This window comes from Lynx canadensis, chromosome A3, assembly GCF_007474595.2.
Source record: "Lynx canadensis isolate LIC74 chromosome A3, mLynCan4.pri.v2, whole genome shotgun sequence".
Taxonomy (NCBI): Eukaryota; Metazoa; Chordata; class Mammalia; order Carnivora; family Felidae; genus Lynx; species Lynx canadensis.
In genome coordinates, this window is record NC_044305.1 from 99,595,935 (window position 1) to 99,611,322 (window position 15,388).

The 15,388-nt window shown below is 47.4% G+C and overlaps 1 protein-coding gene across 2 annotated transcripts in view; it reads left to right on the forward strand.

Moving 5' to 3' along the window:
- TCF7L1 (transcription factor 7 like 1) overlaps positions 1 to 14,910 on the forward strand; it is a 158,174-nt gene extending 143,264 nt beyond the window's left edge. The window contains exons 5-12 of one of the 2 annotated variants that reach the window (XM_030310999.1): positions 7,446 to 7,578; positions 8,914 to 9,019; positions 9,322 to 9,405; positions 10,153 to 10,296; positions 11,010 to 11,169; positions 11,256 to 11,363; positions 12,295 to 12,370; positions 13,502 to 14,910. In XM_030310999.1, the coding sequence (XP_030166859.1) occupies positions 7,446 to 7,578; positions 8,914 to 9,019; positions 9,322 to 9,405; positions 10,153 to 10,296; positions 11,010 to 11,169; positions 11,256 to 11,363; positions 12,295 to 12,370; positions 13,502 to 13,935 (1,245 nt within the window). In that variant the 3' untranslated portion in view covers positions 13,936 to 14,910. The remainder of the gene's footprint in view (positions 1 to 7,445; positions 7,579 to 8,913; positions 9,020 to 9,321; positions 9,406 to 10,152; positions 10,297 to 11,009; positions 11,170 to 11,255; positions 11,364 to 12,294; positions 12,371 to 13,501) is intronic. The other variant, XM_030311000.1, reaches the window with a different exon arrangement.
- The last annotated feature ends 478 nt before the right edge of the window (positions 14,911 to 15,388 follow it).

Here is a 15,388-nt window from a genome sequence, read left to right on the forward strand (position 1 = left end):
ATATATGTACAGATTTTTTTAACAATTTGAGAGTAAGTTGGAGACACTATGCCCCTTTATCCCTGGATACTACTTGGGATGTATCTCCTAAGAACAAAGATATTGCCTTACAATGACTGCAGTACAGTTATCAAAATCAAGAAGTGAACATTTCACATTACTCTCTAACCCATGGTATATATTCAAACTTTGGCAAATGTCCCAATGGTATCCATTACAACCATGTGCTTTTCCCTGGCCAGAGTCCAATCCAGGATCACACGTGGCATTTACCTGCCATGTCCCTTGTCTCCTTTTATCTAGCAGGGTCCCTCAGCCTTTGTCTTTCCTGACCTTGATGTTTTTTGAGAAGTACTGAGCAGCTATTTTGTAGAATGTCCTCCCTCTAGGGTTTGTCTGTTTTCTCCTGGTTAGGCTCCAGTCATGTGTCTTCAGCAAGAACACTACTGCACTGATGTTGTGTCCTCCTCAGTGCCTCACATTGGGGGGGCAGGCTCCCGGTGTCCATCTGTCCCCATAGTGGAGATGTCAGCTTTAATCATTCGGTTAAGTTGGTGTCTGCCGTGTGTTTCCACTGTGAAGTGGCTCTTTCTCCGTTTGTAACTAATAAGTACTCTCTGTAGGGAGACGCTTTGCAGTCGTGTGTGTGTCCTGTTTTTCATCAGACTTTCACCCTCTAGTTTGGGCAGTCATTGGGGATTACCTGCCTCCATCCCTTTACTAGTTTCTGCTATGGAGAAGTTAGCTTTGGGAGATTCTTACTCTGTCTCCCAGCTCATGAATCTTACTGTAGAGCAGCAGAGCAGTCATTGTGACAAGTCCAGTCTGTGCACCGAAAACACTCTGGAAAAGATGACAAGGTGTAGAGGACAGAAGCTACGAAAACAGTCAACAGATGTGTTCCTGCAAAAGAGACCAAGCCAATGAAAACGACAAAAGGCAGTGAGAGAGGTGAAGCCGGGGTTTAGAAACAAACACTTGAATTTATAGATCAGAAGAGTTCACCTAAATGAAAATGGACATTCACCTGTGTACATCCTGACAATGATTTGAAATGTGAGGGTTTAATCTTTTTTTCCTACAAGCATATGTGCAGGGGAGGAAAAAAGGACAGTATCAAAGAAACAAAAATAAAGGGTTTCTTTTGTCGTTTTCTTTTTTTTTTCTTTTTAAAGTTTTTGTTTGTTTGTTTTGTGTTTTTTGTTTGTTTTTGGCTTGGTTTGGTTTTTGGGGTTTTTTTGTTTTTGTTTTTGTTTTGTTTTGAGAGAGATGGGAGTGGGGAGAGAGAATCCCAAGCAGGCTCCGCACTGTCAGTGCAGAGCCCAATGTGGGGGCTCAAACTCACAAATCATGATATCATGACCTGAGCCGAAATCAAGAGTTGAATTCTTAACCAACTGAGCCACCCAGGCGCCCCTCTTTTGCCATTTTCAATGCCAGCAAACACAAGGGCAGAGAAGGAGAGTTTTGATAAGGAAAAAGATTTATCTCAAGAATTTTATGCACAGTCCACTTTGCAAGGACCTCAAAAATGTGACACTGCTTAGAAGGACCTGAAACACATTCCAGTTCTCTAAACCTGGTCTCACCCGTTGCCCCACAGAAACTCTTGGTTTATCTTTACGTCTTCTGTCCTGCAGCACAACTGCTTGCCGCAGGTGAAGAGCCCAGAAAGCATTTGTTAATACAGTCACATGGAGCCCCGTGTCCTCATTTCTTCTTTCTGCTCCAGTCCACTGGCCTCCCTGTGGTTCTTCAAACATGCTGAGCACACTGCCCACCTCAAAGCCACTGCACTGGTGTTCCTTCTGCCAAAATGCTCTTCCCCTAGCTATCCACACATCTAGCACCCCACTTCCTTCAGGTATTTATTCAAAAGTCGTTTTCTGCTTGAGGCTTTCCCTGTTCAACCTGCGTCACAACCCACACTCCCTTCGCCCTTGACTTAGTTTTTCTCCTTAGCATTTCTCACTACTACTGCGCGGTTTATGTTACTTATATTCCATCTCTCCAATTAGAATATAAGTACCATGAGAATAGATATTTCTGCCTAAATAGATGAGTCTCTAGTGCATTCACAAGACCTAGAGCAAGCAACTGCTGGCATATAGTAGGTACAATATAAATACTTGTTCCTCTTCTCTCTCTCTCTTTCTTTTTTTTTTTTTTTTTTTTTTTTTTGGTAGCGAAACAAGAAAGGAATTTATCCTACTGCTTTTATTGTTGTGATCAGTGTTTTCTGCAGAGCCAGGCAGTTAAGCAATCCATCTATGTCATCAGAGACCCCGATTCTTCCGTCTCTGCTCTATCAGCCTCCAGCCCTTTGGCTGTCCAACTCAGTGCCTACGGTACAGACAGTCTCCACAAACATTTACCCAATACATAAAAGTGTGGATTTCCATTTCTCTCAGTAGAGGAAAAATCCATATAGGAGACGCATAACTTCAGACTTCCTTCCCTTAATAGGATACAACGACAGAATGGCAAAAAGCTTACATTTTGCCTTTCAAGTAGTATTTGTTAGAGGTGTGTGTGTGTGTGTGTGTGTGTGTGCGCGCGCGCGCGCGTGTGCGCACGCTCAGAGAGAGAATTGAGGTTCCCCCCCCCCACCAACTTTGATTAGGTTCCTATGTGGCCCCGGTTCTATTATATGTAAATCTTTCTATCTTATTTTCTGCACTACCAACTGGCCAACTCCCTTTGGGATATTTTACTAATTTTAAGAAAGACATGGGGCTAATTTAGAGACAGGTGGCCAGAAAACAGTGAGGAGTCCAGAGACTGTGGCATATGAGGGAAACAGAAGACCTCAGAGAACAAGGTGTTTGTCTTCCAATGCTTGATGAGTTCTCGTCAGAGAGAGGGAATACTGATTTTATTAAGTGATATGCCCATCTATAGGGCTAGGAAAGAAACACGTAAAGAATTTAAGGAAAGAGTTCCTAGGGCCTGAAATAGGGTACATGCAAAGAAAGTTGTTCTCTCTCCAAGCTTGAGCAGTGAATCCAGTTGGTTGTCTCCAAAAAGTTGTGCACACACAGGATGTTCCATTGAGGTACAGGTCAGAGGTAAAAACACTGTCACTAAAATCATTAGGCAGAAGTTCATCGTTACTGTATGGAATGTGAGGGGGGATCAATAGCATGAACTTCACCTACTTGTTGGTTCTCAGCAAATGACAGTTCACCTGAGCCCAGCTACATCGATTTTCAATTTGCCGAGTTTTGTTTTTTTTTTTAAGTTTATTTATGTATTTTGAGAGAGAGAGAGCACGAGTTGGGTAGGGGCAGAGAGAGAGGAAGAGAGGATTCCAAGCAGGCTCCGTGCTGTCAGCAGAGCCCAACACGGGGCTCGACTCACAAACTGTGAGATAGTGACCTGAGCTGAGATCAAGAGTCAGATGCTTAATGAACTGAGCCTCCCAGGCGCCCCACAAATTACCTAGTTTTAAGTAAAATAACCCATGAGGAAATGGACAAGTAGCTTTGAAAGATTCCTGCAATAAACTTAGATTGAAAATACTACTAAGAACACAAACCAAAGGAACAAATAAGCAAACAAACAAAACATGGTAGAACTGACACTTTTTATTAAGTTGTGTGGTCAAAAAAAAATTCAGAGACCCCTGGCCCAACTGATTGTCTGTCACTGTTAGAATTGGAGTTAACATTGAACTTGTAGCGGGGGCCAGCAAGTCCTTGGAAACCCTCTTTCTTTGGCAGTTGACTGTTCTCAGCAGATAGCCCTGCGTTGGGAGAAACCAGTCCTCTTCCGGCCTTCATGACCACTTCAGACCCTCTTCCTCCCTACGGGCATTACAACGCTGTGAATAGGCTGATATTTTAGCAATTATTCCAGTTTCTTTCCCCCCACCCCCCTGAGCCCTGTGGTTAGGCATAGTCTCTTGAACACAGTTCCAGCCCCCACAGAGAAGGTTGTTTCCATCAGTAAGCAGACAAATGGATGGAGATAGAATAGGGTTTTTAAATACATAAAATCAGATACAGTTAGCAACCTATTGGAACTCTCAGTATCTTTCCTGGGCAGTCTGTTGGCCAGTCTGTGCTGCTTTATGAGTGGTACCACAAAGCCAAGACTCATCTTTGCCTGATCTAAGAAACCTTATCCTTTTGATCTCTGAAATCAGGATCGGGAAGAAAAGACAATAGTGAATGAACAATAGGAGCCAGGAGGCTTTGTGGACGTCTCCAATGACCAGTTGAAGGAGAGGGGCCTTGTGGAGGGATGGTCTCTCTGGCTGTGCTAGAGCTGTGTGGCGCTAGCTTTACTTTAAACTTGCAATTAGTCTTTAATGGTGGGAGAGGAGGCACTGCTTCTTCAAGGACCCAGAGTTTAAGGAACTTTGGCTTGGACCAACTCTAGAAACAGATTAAAACATTCGAGAAGGACTTGAACTGGAAAAGGGTTGGGTCTACGTGACTGCAGAAGGATTCAGGTCCTTCTGAATGGCTATGAGATGCTCTTCCTCAGGTAAATCTGGACTCAGCTGCTGTGCTAAGTGAACCCCATGGCTTCGCTTGTGCGCGTTATTTGTACTGAGGTTTCCCATTGGGAGGTGCAGAGTGGTTCCTGATATTCCTGCACTTGGCCTGAGTTTATGCTGTGGACATCCTGCCACTGAGGGCGGCTGAGAGGAGAAAAGAGTGGGAACTTTTACTGGAACAGTAGCCTCTAAGGAGAACCTTCCTTGGGGAGGCAATTCTCAATTATCAGGCCCAGAGGCCACATCTTCCAGACTGATCAAGGAAAAGTTTACCCTCCTTTCTCTTTCTGTGAACCCACTGCCTCCCAATCCATTTTCTGGACAATGATGCCACCTAATGGGAACAGTAATAACTTTCAGAGCATTTAAGTGAGGATGCCTACCTTTTTAATATAACTCACATTTCTCTGCTTTGTACTTTGCTACCTATTCAGTGCTGTTTGCAAGCTTCTGGTGAGGTCAGGCTCACCAGTACATAGGCAGTCAGGATTTCACAATACTGTTAAGTATTTTTAGATGGCCATAAATACATATATCAAAGAATCATACTGTACACTTCAAATAGATTTCAGTTTTATTTGTCAATTATACCTCAGAAAAGCTGAAAAAAACATTAATTAAAAAAAATTGGTGGGGCACCTGAGTGGCCAGGTCATGATCTCACAGTCTGTGAGTTCAAGCCTCGCGTCAGGCTCTGTGCTGACAGCTCAGAGCCTGGAGCCTGCTTCGGATTCTGTGTCTTCCTCTCTCTCTGCCTCTCCCCCACTCGTTCTCTCTCTCTCTCTCTCCCTACCCCCCCTCTCTCTCTCTCAAAAATAAACATTCAAAAAATTTTTAAAAAATTGGTACAAATGATGTAAATTAATGTAAATAAAAAACCAGATGTACACAAAGTAGAAATGAATGGAGATATACCAAAATGATAATAGGGGCTGGATTAGGCTACTGTGGTTGTGTTTTCTAAATGCTTTATAATACAATTTGTGGGTTTTTTTTTTTTTTTTGATTCATCATAAGTGTACTTTTTTATATAGACAGTAATTACAGTTGGAAAATACAGAAATAGAAACAAGAAAAACAAAATCACCCATAACTCCACCACTCAGACATACCTACTGCTTACATTTTGGTGGGTTTCTTGTCTTTTTTTTTTTTTTTAACATAGCGTTTATGTATTTTTTTTTAATTGTAATCATTCTGTGTGATTCTTTTATCATTTACTATTACTTTAGTAATCATTCTGTTGCTTTTATGATACCAAAAAATCATCCTTTAGACAAAGCTGTTTCCAGGAAACCCTAATGCACCATTTAAATACATTAGGTTCCAAGAAATCTGACCTTAAAATAATTCTTATACTCTTATTTGTGCTGTTTGTTCGTGTACATAGAGATACCTTCAAAAGCCAGTCAGGGAACAGGAAAAAAAGTAAGAAAATGATTTTAGAATTTATAGGTAAAAGTCAACTGAGCCCACTGGGATTGAGAGGTGATAGGAAGTGGTTCCAGACCCACAGCACCTGGTCATGTGCCAGCGCCACCTAGTGGTGTGGGTTATGAACAGTCTGAACTCTCTGCCTCGCATAGGCGGGTCTGGGAGCTGGACTCTCCTGGTTGGGGACCTTGCTCCAGTATTCTGCCTCTTCTCTCTGCTTAGCCTACTGAAAATAGAGCAAGACTACCTGTCAGCACACGGATATATTGACATACGGATCGAGATTTGCATTAGGAGCACCAAATGGGCACTGTGAGAAAGAAAAAAAGGGCTCCCAGAGTCTATGAAATGAAAAATTCAAATGGAAAGACAGCAGTTTGGAAACGTAGCCCTTGGGCTGCCTCCAGATCATCCTCCATATTGCAGATCTCTTTTCAGAGCAAATCTCTTCTCCACTTGTATGTAATTCATTTACCTTATTATGCAGGAAAATGTATGTCAGTCCTTTCTGGCAGATATATGTTTGGGCTCTTGGGGAGGCAGGTAGGACCAGAGAAAACACTCTGGTTTGTTAAAGTTCTAAACGGCTGACATGAATCCAGTTCTGCCATTTAGTAGCTCCGTGTCCTTGGCTATGGCTAAGCCACTTAATCTTTCTGAGCTGTTTCTGCATCCCTCGAATGGGGTCATCACAGCTTCTTTGCTAGGTTATAAGGAATAGATGTATTGCCTAGCCCTGTGCTTGTAGTGAAGGGCTCAAAAAATTGTAGCTCTTTTTTTTTTATAATGAAACTCTGATTGTTAACTCAGATTGGATTAAAACAATTTAATTCAGTTCACCAATTCTAGGACTTACAGGTTTTTCCCACTTTAAATCTCAGAAATCAGGATGTGTCAGTGGCATGCCAGTGGTTTTTTTCCTTCTTTAACAGTTCTATAAAATAATAGTACTTCTTGCATTTGCTGGTGTTTTCAAGGAAATGTAGTAATTAGGTTAGCTGTGTTTGAAGTGCTACAGGGAGACCTGTTTTAAGTGCTCTTGGATTGTGTCTGTAAAGCCTGAACATGACAGCTGGTTCCATGAGGTCTCACGGTGACAATTCCCCACTGGTCTGTTTCCCAGCCTCAGACTTGAGCTTGTGAGCTACTATTTCTATGAAATTTATTTGGAAAGGGTGTGTTGAACCTTTTAAACTTCACTGAGATTACACAGAGTGCAGATGATAACTCAATCACCTATATATAGCATTTTGTACTGCACAGCATACATGGAGTAAATATATGTTGTTTTAAAGAGTAGGTATGTTGGAAGGTGGGTGTAATCCCTCCTCTAATTCTGTTGGTTCTTTCCCTGCCATGTAGACTGCTACTTTCTTTCCAGGGCTGTCTGAGGGCTGGATGGGCTATTGCATGGAAAATACCTGGCACATATTGGACACAGTAAATAACAGCGGATTGTATTCTCTGTCTCCTTGGTAACCATGCCTAGTCTTTTTCTCTCTTTCAGTCTAATAAAGTTCCTGTTGTTCAGCCCCCGCATCACATGCACCCGTTGACGCCCCTCATCACCTACAGCAACGACCACTTCTCCCCTGGCTCCCCTCCCACACATCTCTCCCCAGAGATCGATCCAAAGACAGGTGAGTCATCTGCCGTCCAGGCTGGCCCCCGTGCAGAGAGCTCCAGTGGGGCAGGCTTGTCTTCTCAGGGAACATAATGACCCTGGAATCGGCAGCCCTGGGTTCAGGTCATGTCTTCAACTCCCAAGAGCCCATAACCCTGCCCACTGACATTAGCCCTTTCAGTGTTTTCATCCACACCTCCTGTGTCCCTTCCACATCATCGAGGCATTGTGAGGATTAAAGGAAATTCTGTGAGGCAGTGTCAGGGCCTGGCTCCACAGTAAGGAGACGGCACTCTTCTGCCATAGATTCTTTACTTTAGATTCTTTACTTTATTTAGACTCTCTTAATACTGTGGGGTGCAATGAGCTGGAAGTGGGGGTGGGTGGGAATCTTTTTCACTGACCTTGAACTCTAGCCCGGCTGGAGGCCGTGCCTTCCTAAACCAAGACCTTTGCCTTACACTGAACATTTTCAAATAGAGTTACCAATCTAGCCAGACTTCTAAGTATAGCTTTAAAGAGGTAAGGCCGAGCTGGATTTTTCTTTTCTTTTTTCTTTTCTTTTCTTCTCTTTTTTTTGTTTTTTTTTTTAATTTTTTTTTCAAAGTTTATTTATTTTTGGGACAGAGAGAGACAGAGCATGAACGGGGGAGGAGCAGAGAGAGGGAGACACAGAATCGGAAACAGGCTCCAGGCTCCGAGCCATCAGCCCAGAGCCTGACGCGGGACTCGAACTCACGGACCGCGAGATCGTGACCTGGCTGAAGTCGGACGCTTAACCGACTGCGCCACCCAGGCGCCCCTCTTCTCTTTTTTTTGAATTGCTCACCAGAACTGTCCATCTTAGGGAAACATAGCTTCATCAAATTCCCAGAGTTGCAGTGGCTCAAAGTATTTTTGGAACCCCTCTTTAAGGAAATCAAAGTTACTGTAAGTTACAAATAATGAGGAGGACAAAAGTGGCATAGAAATCCAAAGTTTACTTCTCCATGAATGAGGCAGGTTTTCTAAAGGGGTAGTTAGCTGATGACTCCGGAGAATGTCTTGGGTCTCTCAGTCCAAGATTTCTGGCCCCTTTCTTGGATGACTCCTATGTAAGCAGCTGGAAATTACTCCTGCTGATAGGTGGGATCCATGTAGCCAGAGAGAAGCTGTGTTCGTCCTGCCTTCCTCGAATATGTCCTTGACTCACCGGCCAGCAGAGCTGGAGAGATGACAGAAGGCAAGGACAATGAAAGGCCTTCCGTGCTCCAGCACACTTGGGGACATGGGGCAAGGGACTTCCCATTTGGTGTTATTTTAAGGTGCTTTGGTAGGGCCAGGGAACAGTCTGACACATGTCTCTTTGAAGCAGGAATCCCCCGGCCCCCTCACCCATCTGAGCTGTCTCCATATTACCCACTGTCTCCTGGAGCTGTCGGACAAATCCCTCATCCTCTCGGCTGGCTCGTCCCGCAGTAAGGAAACTAGCAGACTTTCTTACCCTCCTTCTTCCTCATGCTGTGCTCGGCCTCCTGTACCTCCAGCGTGCTCTGGGATCTGTGTGCAGCACCCCCACCTCCCACAGTGGAGCTCTCTCATCAAAGCCCACGGCTCAGACCTCCCTTCTCTCCCTTGGGCAGCTAGCTCCCCACTCTTACTTCCTACTTCCTGCCCTCTGTCTTTCATCCTTTCTTCCAGCCCCCTCTCCTTCCCTGTCCTGAACAGTCCCATTGTAACCAGTATGCTGACCAGATTTCCGTGCTCCCGGCCCTTATAGGCAAGGACAGCCCATGTACTCCCTTCCTCCTGGTGGCTTCCGGCACCCCTACCCTGCCCTCGCCATGAACGCCTCAATGTCCAGGTGAGTCCCGGGACTGGGGGCTGTGAGCATGAAGTTCCCTTGCAGAGAGCGGTCCTCTACTCGTGTCCTTGTCATTTGTGACCATGGAAAGCTTTCTCTTGGCCCTAAACTGGGAGGCACAGGCTCACCTTTTCTCCCCACCCCCCCTTTGCTGAGGCGCCTCCTCGTACATACTGTATGGTCGGAATGGAGACCACAGACTCGGCTCGTTCTTTGCCCATCTCTCTAAGGGAAGAATTTCAAAGCCCTAGTACTCAGCATCCCCACACGTCCCCCCACCTGCTGGGCTTTGTGGCACTGAAGCCAGAGACTGGAGATGATTAGTGTTTCCTGAAGTGATGTCAGGAGAGAGAACAGCAAAGGGGGCTCCTGTCCCAGGGGCCGGATCTACCTGACAATGGTACCTGTGGTCACAAAGGAAGTGGAACGCACGGCATATGGTGTGGTTCCCCATTGCGGACACTGGCCTCTGACCCGCCACACCTTCTTTTGGATTTTCATCCTACCTGCGTCCAGTACGAAATACAGGAGTCCTGTGCGTTTGTGTGGGAAGGGGAGGTTTGTTGGGTGTTTCCCAAACCTGGTTCTGTCGAGGTCGGTGAATGGGCTTCCATTCCTCAAAGTCTGCCATGGCAGAGGTATTTACCGAGCTCTGCCATAAAGGCAGGCAGCCACCGGGTCCTCTGCCGGGTGACAAGCATTCAGCCTGAACCCTCGTGTTGTCACTTGTTTCCCCCCGATACACAGCCTGGTTTCCAGTCGGTTCTCTCCTCACATGGTGGCTCCGGCCCATCCTGGTCTGCCCACCTCAGGGATTCCCCACCCCGCCATCGTCTCCCCCATTGTCAAGCAGGAGCCAGCACCCCCCAGCCTGAGCCCCGCCGTGAGCGCGTGAGTATCAGGCAGCCTGGATGGGACGGTGGCCAGTCTCCGAGCGGCAGATGCCATTTATTTTTCTCCCTGGTGGCATTTAGCAGGCAGCCAGCAGCCTCCCTCAGCCATACCCTTTCTCCTAGGAATTGCTCCCTTTGACTCTCTGTGTCCCCATCCTCTCAGACATCTTTTCTCACAGTGAGGAGAGTTTTACAGACAGGATTTAGAGGCTGAAAGAGGACCTGAGAATGTTTTTGGCTTCCTTCCCCCTCTCCCTTATGCATGAAAACATGAGCCCTTAAGGGAGGATTTTCTCCAGGTCCATAGCTGACCGGTAGCGGAGTTGAGACTACCAGCAAGGCCTGTGCTGTGTCCACTGAGCCATGAAGACAGCAGGAAAGCCAAAGTCCACGCCTCATGGCGGGGAGACTCGCTCTTGCTTCTGCCCAAAGCGCCCTGCCCCCTTTCCTCTCTATCACCTGTGACAGGGGGCTCTCACCAGCTCCTCTGCTCCTTCTTCAGGAGCCTTTCATAGACTATGGCCTGAGGTCATCCCAAGGCTGAGGGCTGCTTGTGGAAGACACTCGGGGGCTGTAAGCAGCCGTGGCAACTTGAATGGATGACAGCCGGTCATCCCTCCTCCCCGCGGGCACTCGTGAGGGGCATGGATTGCGGGTCGGGTGACAGGGTGACCACTGACTCTTCTAACCGACAGCTTTGTGACTCCCCAGGAAATCACCAGTCACGGTGAAAAAGGAGGAAGAAAAGAAACCCCATGTGAAGAAGCCTCTTAATGCCTTCATGTTATATATGAAGGAGATGAGGGCCAAGGTGGTGGCCGAGTGCACCCTGAAGGAGAGTGCGGCCATTAACCAAATCCTGGGAAGAAAGGTAGGATCCGCTGTTTCCCTCCAGGCTGTGCGGGTCAGCGACCCCCGCATTCCTGCTCCCCGTCATCTCTGACCCTCTCTCCGCAGTGGCACAACTTGTCCCGAGAAGAACAGGCCAAGTACTATGAACTGGCCCGGAAGGAGCGGCAACTTCACTCCCAGCTCTACCCGACCTGGTCAGCCCGGGACAACTACGTACGTGCCCCCTCGGGCCCCGACGGCAGCATCTGCGAGAGGAAGCGGGGAGGGGGACGTGGCTGCATTTATAGAGGACACTTAAGGCCAGGGAGAAGACTCTATTGCTCTAGAAATAAGGAAGGCATTTTAATTCTCAGGAGGTCAACAAGGACATGGTGTTGACATCCTATGGACCGAGGTAAATCTGTACCCTCTCATTTGAGGTGGATTCAGCCTTCGAGTCCATAAGTCAAGGTGCAGTGCGAGCTATGTTCTGGCTCTGGTGGCAAGGGTGTCACCAGCCAAGGGTTCTGAACCTGGGGCTTGGAGAACAATGTATGAGCCTCAGCTGGCATTTTTTTTTTAATGTTTATTTTTAAAAGAGAGAGTGCAAGCAGGGGAGGGGCAGAGAGAGAGGGAGACAGAGAATCCAAAGCAGGCTCTGCTCTGTCAGCCCAAAGCCCGACATGGGGCTTGAACCCATGAGCCATGAGATCATGACCTGAGCCAAAGTTGAACGCTCAACCGACTGAGCCACCTCAGCTGGCATTTCTAAAAACTCTTCGAAACAAGACAGATTTTTGTATGTCTGTTCTTATTTGCTTTTTTTTTTCTTTCTGGTGAGAGGCCTCAGAGCTGCCTTAGATTTTCAATGGGGCCTGAGTCCCCTCAAAAAAGATCGAGAATCACACTGGAGCAGTGCCCAAGGGCACTGAAGGGTGAGGCCTTCCAAGGAGGCCAGGACATTGGGTTGGAGGGGGAAGAATCGAATGGGGAAGGGAAGGCACATTCCAGGAAGGCTCCTCAGAGGCTTCTGTGGAGAGTGTGACCTGAGTGACTCCCCTCCACCCCCAGCTTCTCACCCAGGGTCAAGGGCAGTATGGGCAGTATCTTCTGTCCCCCTAAAGAGCTGTCCCTGGTTACCCCTTTCTTTGGCCATAATTTTCAGGGTAAGAAAAAGAAGAGGAAGAGAGAAAAGCAGCTGTCACAGACACAGTCCCAGCAGCAAGTCCAAGAGGCAGAGGGTGAGTCCTAAGGAGGGCGCCGGCTCTTCTTCCCGCCATCACAGTCGCGCCTGCCTGTGGGTTGTTCCTGGCTCTCTGAAGGGTACAGCGACAGCGCTGTTTCATAATAGCTGCCATTTTCAGGGCCTCTGCCTCTTGGGAGCCTCTTGCATACCCAGGTGGGTGTTATTATTATCCCCTTTTTAGAGATGGCAGATTAAAAGGCTCAGAGAAGTTGGATCTTCCCAGTCATTCCGCTTGTTAAATGGCGGAGGCAGGATTTGATCCCAGCACTCTCCCACTTCAAAGCCTAGGCATTCAGTTCAGTTGAGTTGCATCTTATTTGAGGGTTCTCAAATAAATGTATAAGGTAAAAATTGGAGATATTTGAAATGACCTCTGGAATTCAGTCGGGAAGGGGGCGCAGCAGAGACCGACATGCCACCTATTTGTGAATCCAATAGAAGCAGGTTTCCTGCAAGGTTTGGTTGGTCGAACCCCGAAAGAGTTTGCTTGGTATGGGGGCCGCTTTGTGCCAAAATGATGTGCTCTGTCTTTTCACACTGCGGTCACACCTGCCACGGAGATGCTCATGCGGTGACAGGCATTTAGGTCATGCCCCTCACCTTGTGCCCCTCACCTCATGCACACCTCTGGACAAGTGTAGAGCAGCTGGTACCAACATGCTGTTACTCTCTTCTTTCTCCCTTTCTCTTTCTTTTCGTTCGTCTATATAATTTGTACATTCGTTTACGTATGAGGACACATAAGTAAAGTGTGTACGTGCTGCCCAACCCACCGTATACCTCCCTGCTTAGCAGGTGCTGTGCCCTCTCTGATAGCACCCTAAGGCAGAGATTTTAAGGCACATTGAATGGAGATCTGTCTCCCGCAGTGGTAAGATTTAGGCAAGGAAGGTGACAGTGCAATAGACCGAGCTGTTTTCCCTGCTATCAGATGCTGAATAGGTCTTTGTCACTTTGACGTTGCCCCTTCTCCGTGCTCTAGGCGTCCCTGAATGCAGCTTCCTGGTCTTGAAAGCCTCAGATGTAATTTCAGGCCCTCCCTCCCCTCCCACTGAACATCCTTGTGTTCCGCCTCACCCACGGCCACTAGCTGCTCAGCCTTTCGTGTATCTTTTTTCCACCGTAGGTGCTCTGGCCTCCAAGAGCAAGAAGCCATGTGTTCAGTACCTGCCCCCCGAGAAGTCGTGTGACAGCCCTGCCTCTTCCCACGGCAGCATGCTCGACTCCCCGGCCACCCCTTCCGCGGCCTTGGCGTCGCCTGCTGCCCCTGCTGCAACCCACTCGGAGCAAGCCCAGCCCCTCTCCCTCACCACCAAGCCGGAGAGCCGGGCCCAGCTGGCTCTACACTCGGCCGCCTTCCTGTCCGCTAAGGCGACAGCCACCTCCTCTGGCCAGATGGGCAGCCAGCCCCCACTCCTCTCCCGGCCCCTCCCCCTCGGGTCCCTGCCCACAGCTCTGCTGACTTCCCCCCCCTCCTTCCCCACCACGCTCCATGCCCACCAGGCCCTCCCGGTCCTCCAGGCCCAGCCTCTTTCCTTGGTTACCAAGTCTGCCCACTGAGCTGCCCCCTGACCTATGCAGGCTGTCAAGTGACTCGTCGAGTAGTAATGATTCAGAAGAAACAACGGAAAAAAAAAAAAAAAAAAGGAAACTTTATTGGTCAATATTTGACCACTCTGGACTGTTCTGTAAAGTGACTGGTAACAACAGCACTTTACGTTTTGTAGATGTAACCAGTAGCTGATCTTAAGGCTTTTTTAAAAAACAAAACAAAACAAAAAAAAAAATCTTTAAAAGAAAGAGAACTGAAAAGTAGCGTGTTATTCTTCCTGTATGTGCAGTGGTGGATGGGCCTGGGCAGAAGACCCCCTTCTCTCTACCTCTTTCACTTTCTGCCCTGCTCCCTGTTCTCATCGCTCCCACGTGCCCCCCTCCCTTCCCAGTCCGCATGTTGGCCGTCACTGGGCCTCTAGCCTGCTGCCTCTTCATCTAGATGGCGCTCCTGGACATTTTCTTTTCCCTCACCGAGTTTTTCTCCTTTGCTCAGCTCCGTGGGTTCTTGCCTTCATCTCCGTCCTCTGCCCAGGGTAAGGCTGTCATCACGTGAGAAGCCACCTTTGCCTGATTTGTCTCCACCAGCATCCCTTTTTCCTCAGTGGGCCCTAACCCAACAACCTCCAGCTTTTGGTGGGAAGAGAGGTCCTCCGAAATGGTTCTTCCCCCACATTTAAAGGGATTCAAGGTGCCTGCCACTTCCTCGGTGAAGAAGTCTCTGTGCCACCCCCTCACCAGTCCAGACCTCTTCTCCTGGTCCCAGAGTGGCAGACGAGACCTGGCCCCCAGGCCTGGCTCTTGTCCCCTGGGTCAGTGCTAGCACAATCTGCCAAAGGTCGAAACTCCCTCCTCCCTCCCCCCATCACCTCACATGCTTCTTCTGTGTGTATTTCTTTTTGTTTTTATGGGGTTTTTTGGAGCAATTTAAACTTCCAGTTGTTTATTTTCACAAAAGAAAATAAAATTGCAGTTGCAAGACCTTTTCTGAGTATTTTAGTCCTTCTGTTGAATCAAGCCCCCATCTTCATACCAAGCCCTGTGCTGGATTTTTGTGGGGCCCGGGGAGGGGAGAATATGAAAACATGCCTGACGGAAAAATGCAACCCAACGTTCAGCCTCAAATGTACAGAGACCAGTCAGCATCAATAACTGAGATCCAAAGAGAGGAATCTTTATTTTCATTTATCTTATAATTGCCAAGATATAAGGGGGGGCCTTTGTCATTTTGCATGGTACCTAACACCACCATTAATTTCTTGTCTAACAGCTTTATTGAGCTCTAATTCACATAACATGCGATTTACCCATTTGAAGTATACAATTCAGTGGGTTTTGTATGTTCAAACTTGTGCATCCATCATCACAGTCAATTTTAGGACATTTTCACTGCCTCAAAAAGGAACCACAAACCCTTTAGAAGACATCCCTAATTCCTCCCCTCACCCCCCACAGTCCCAGG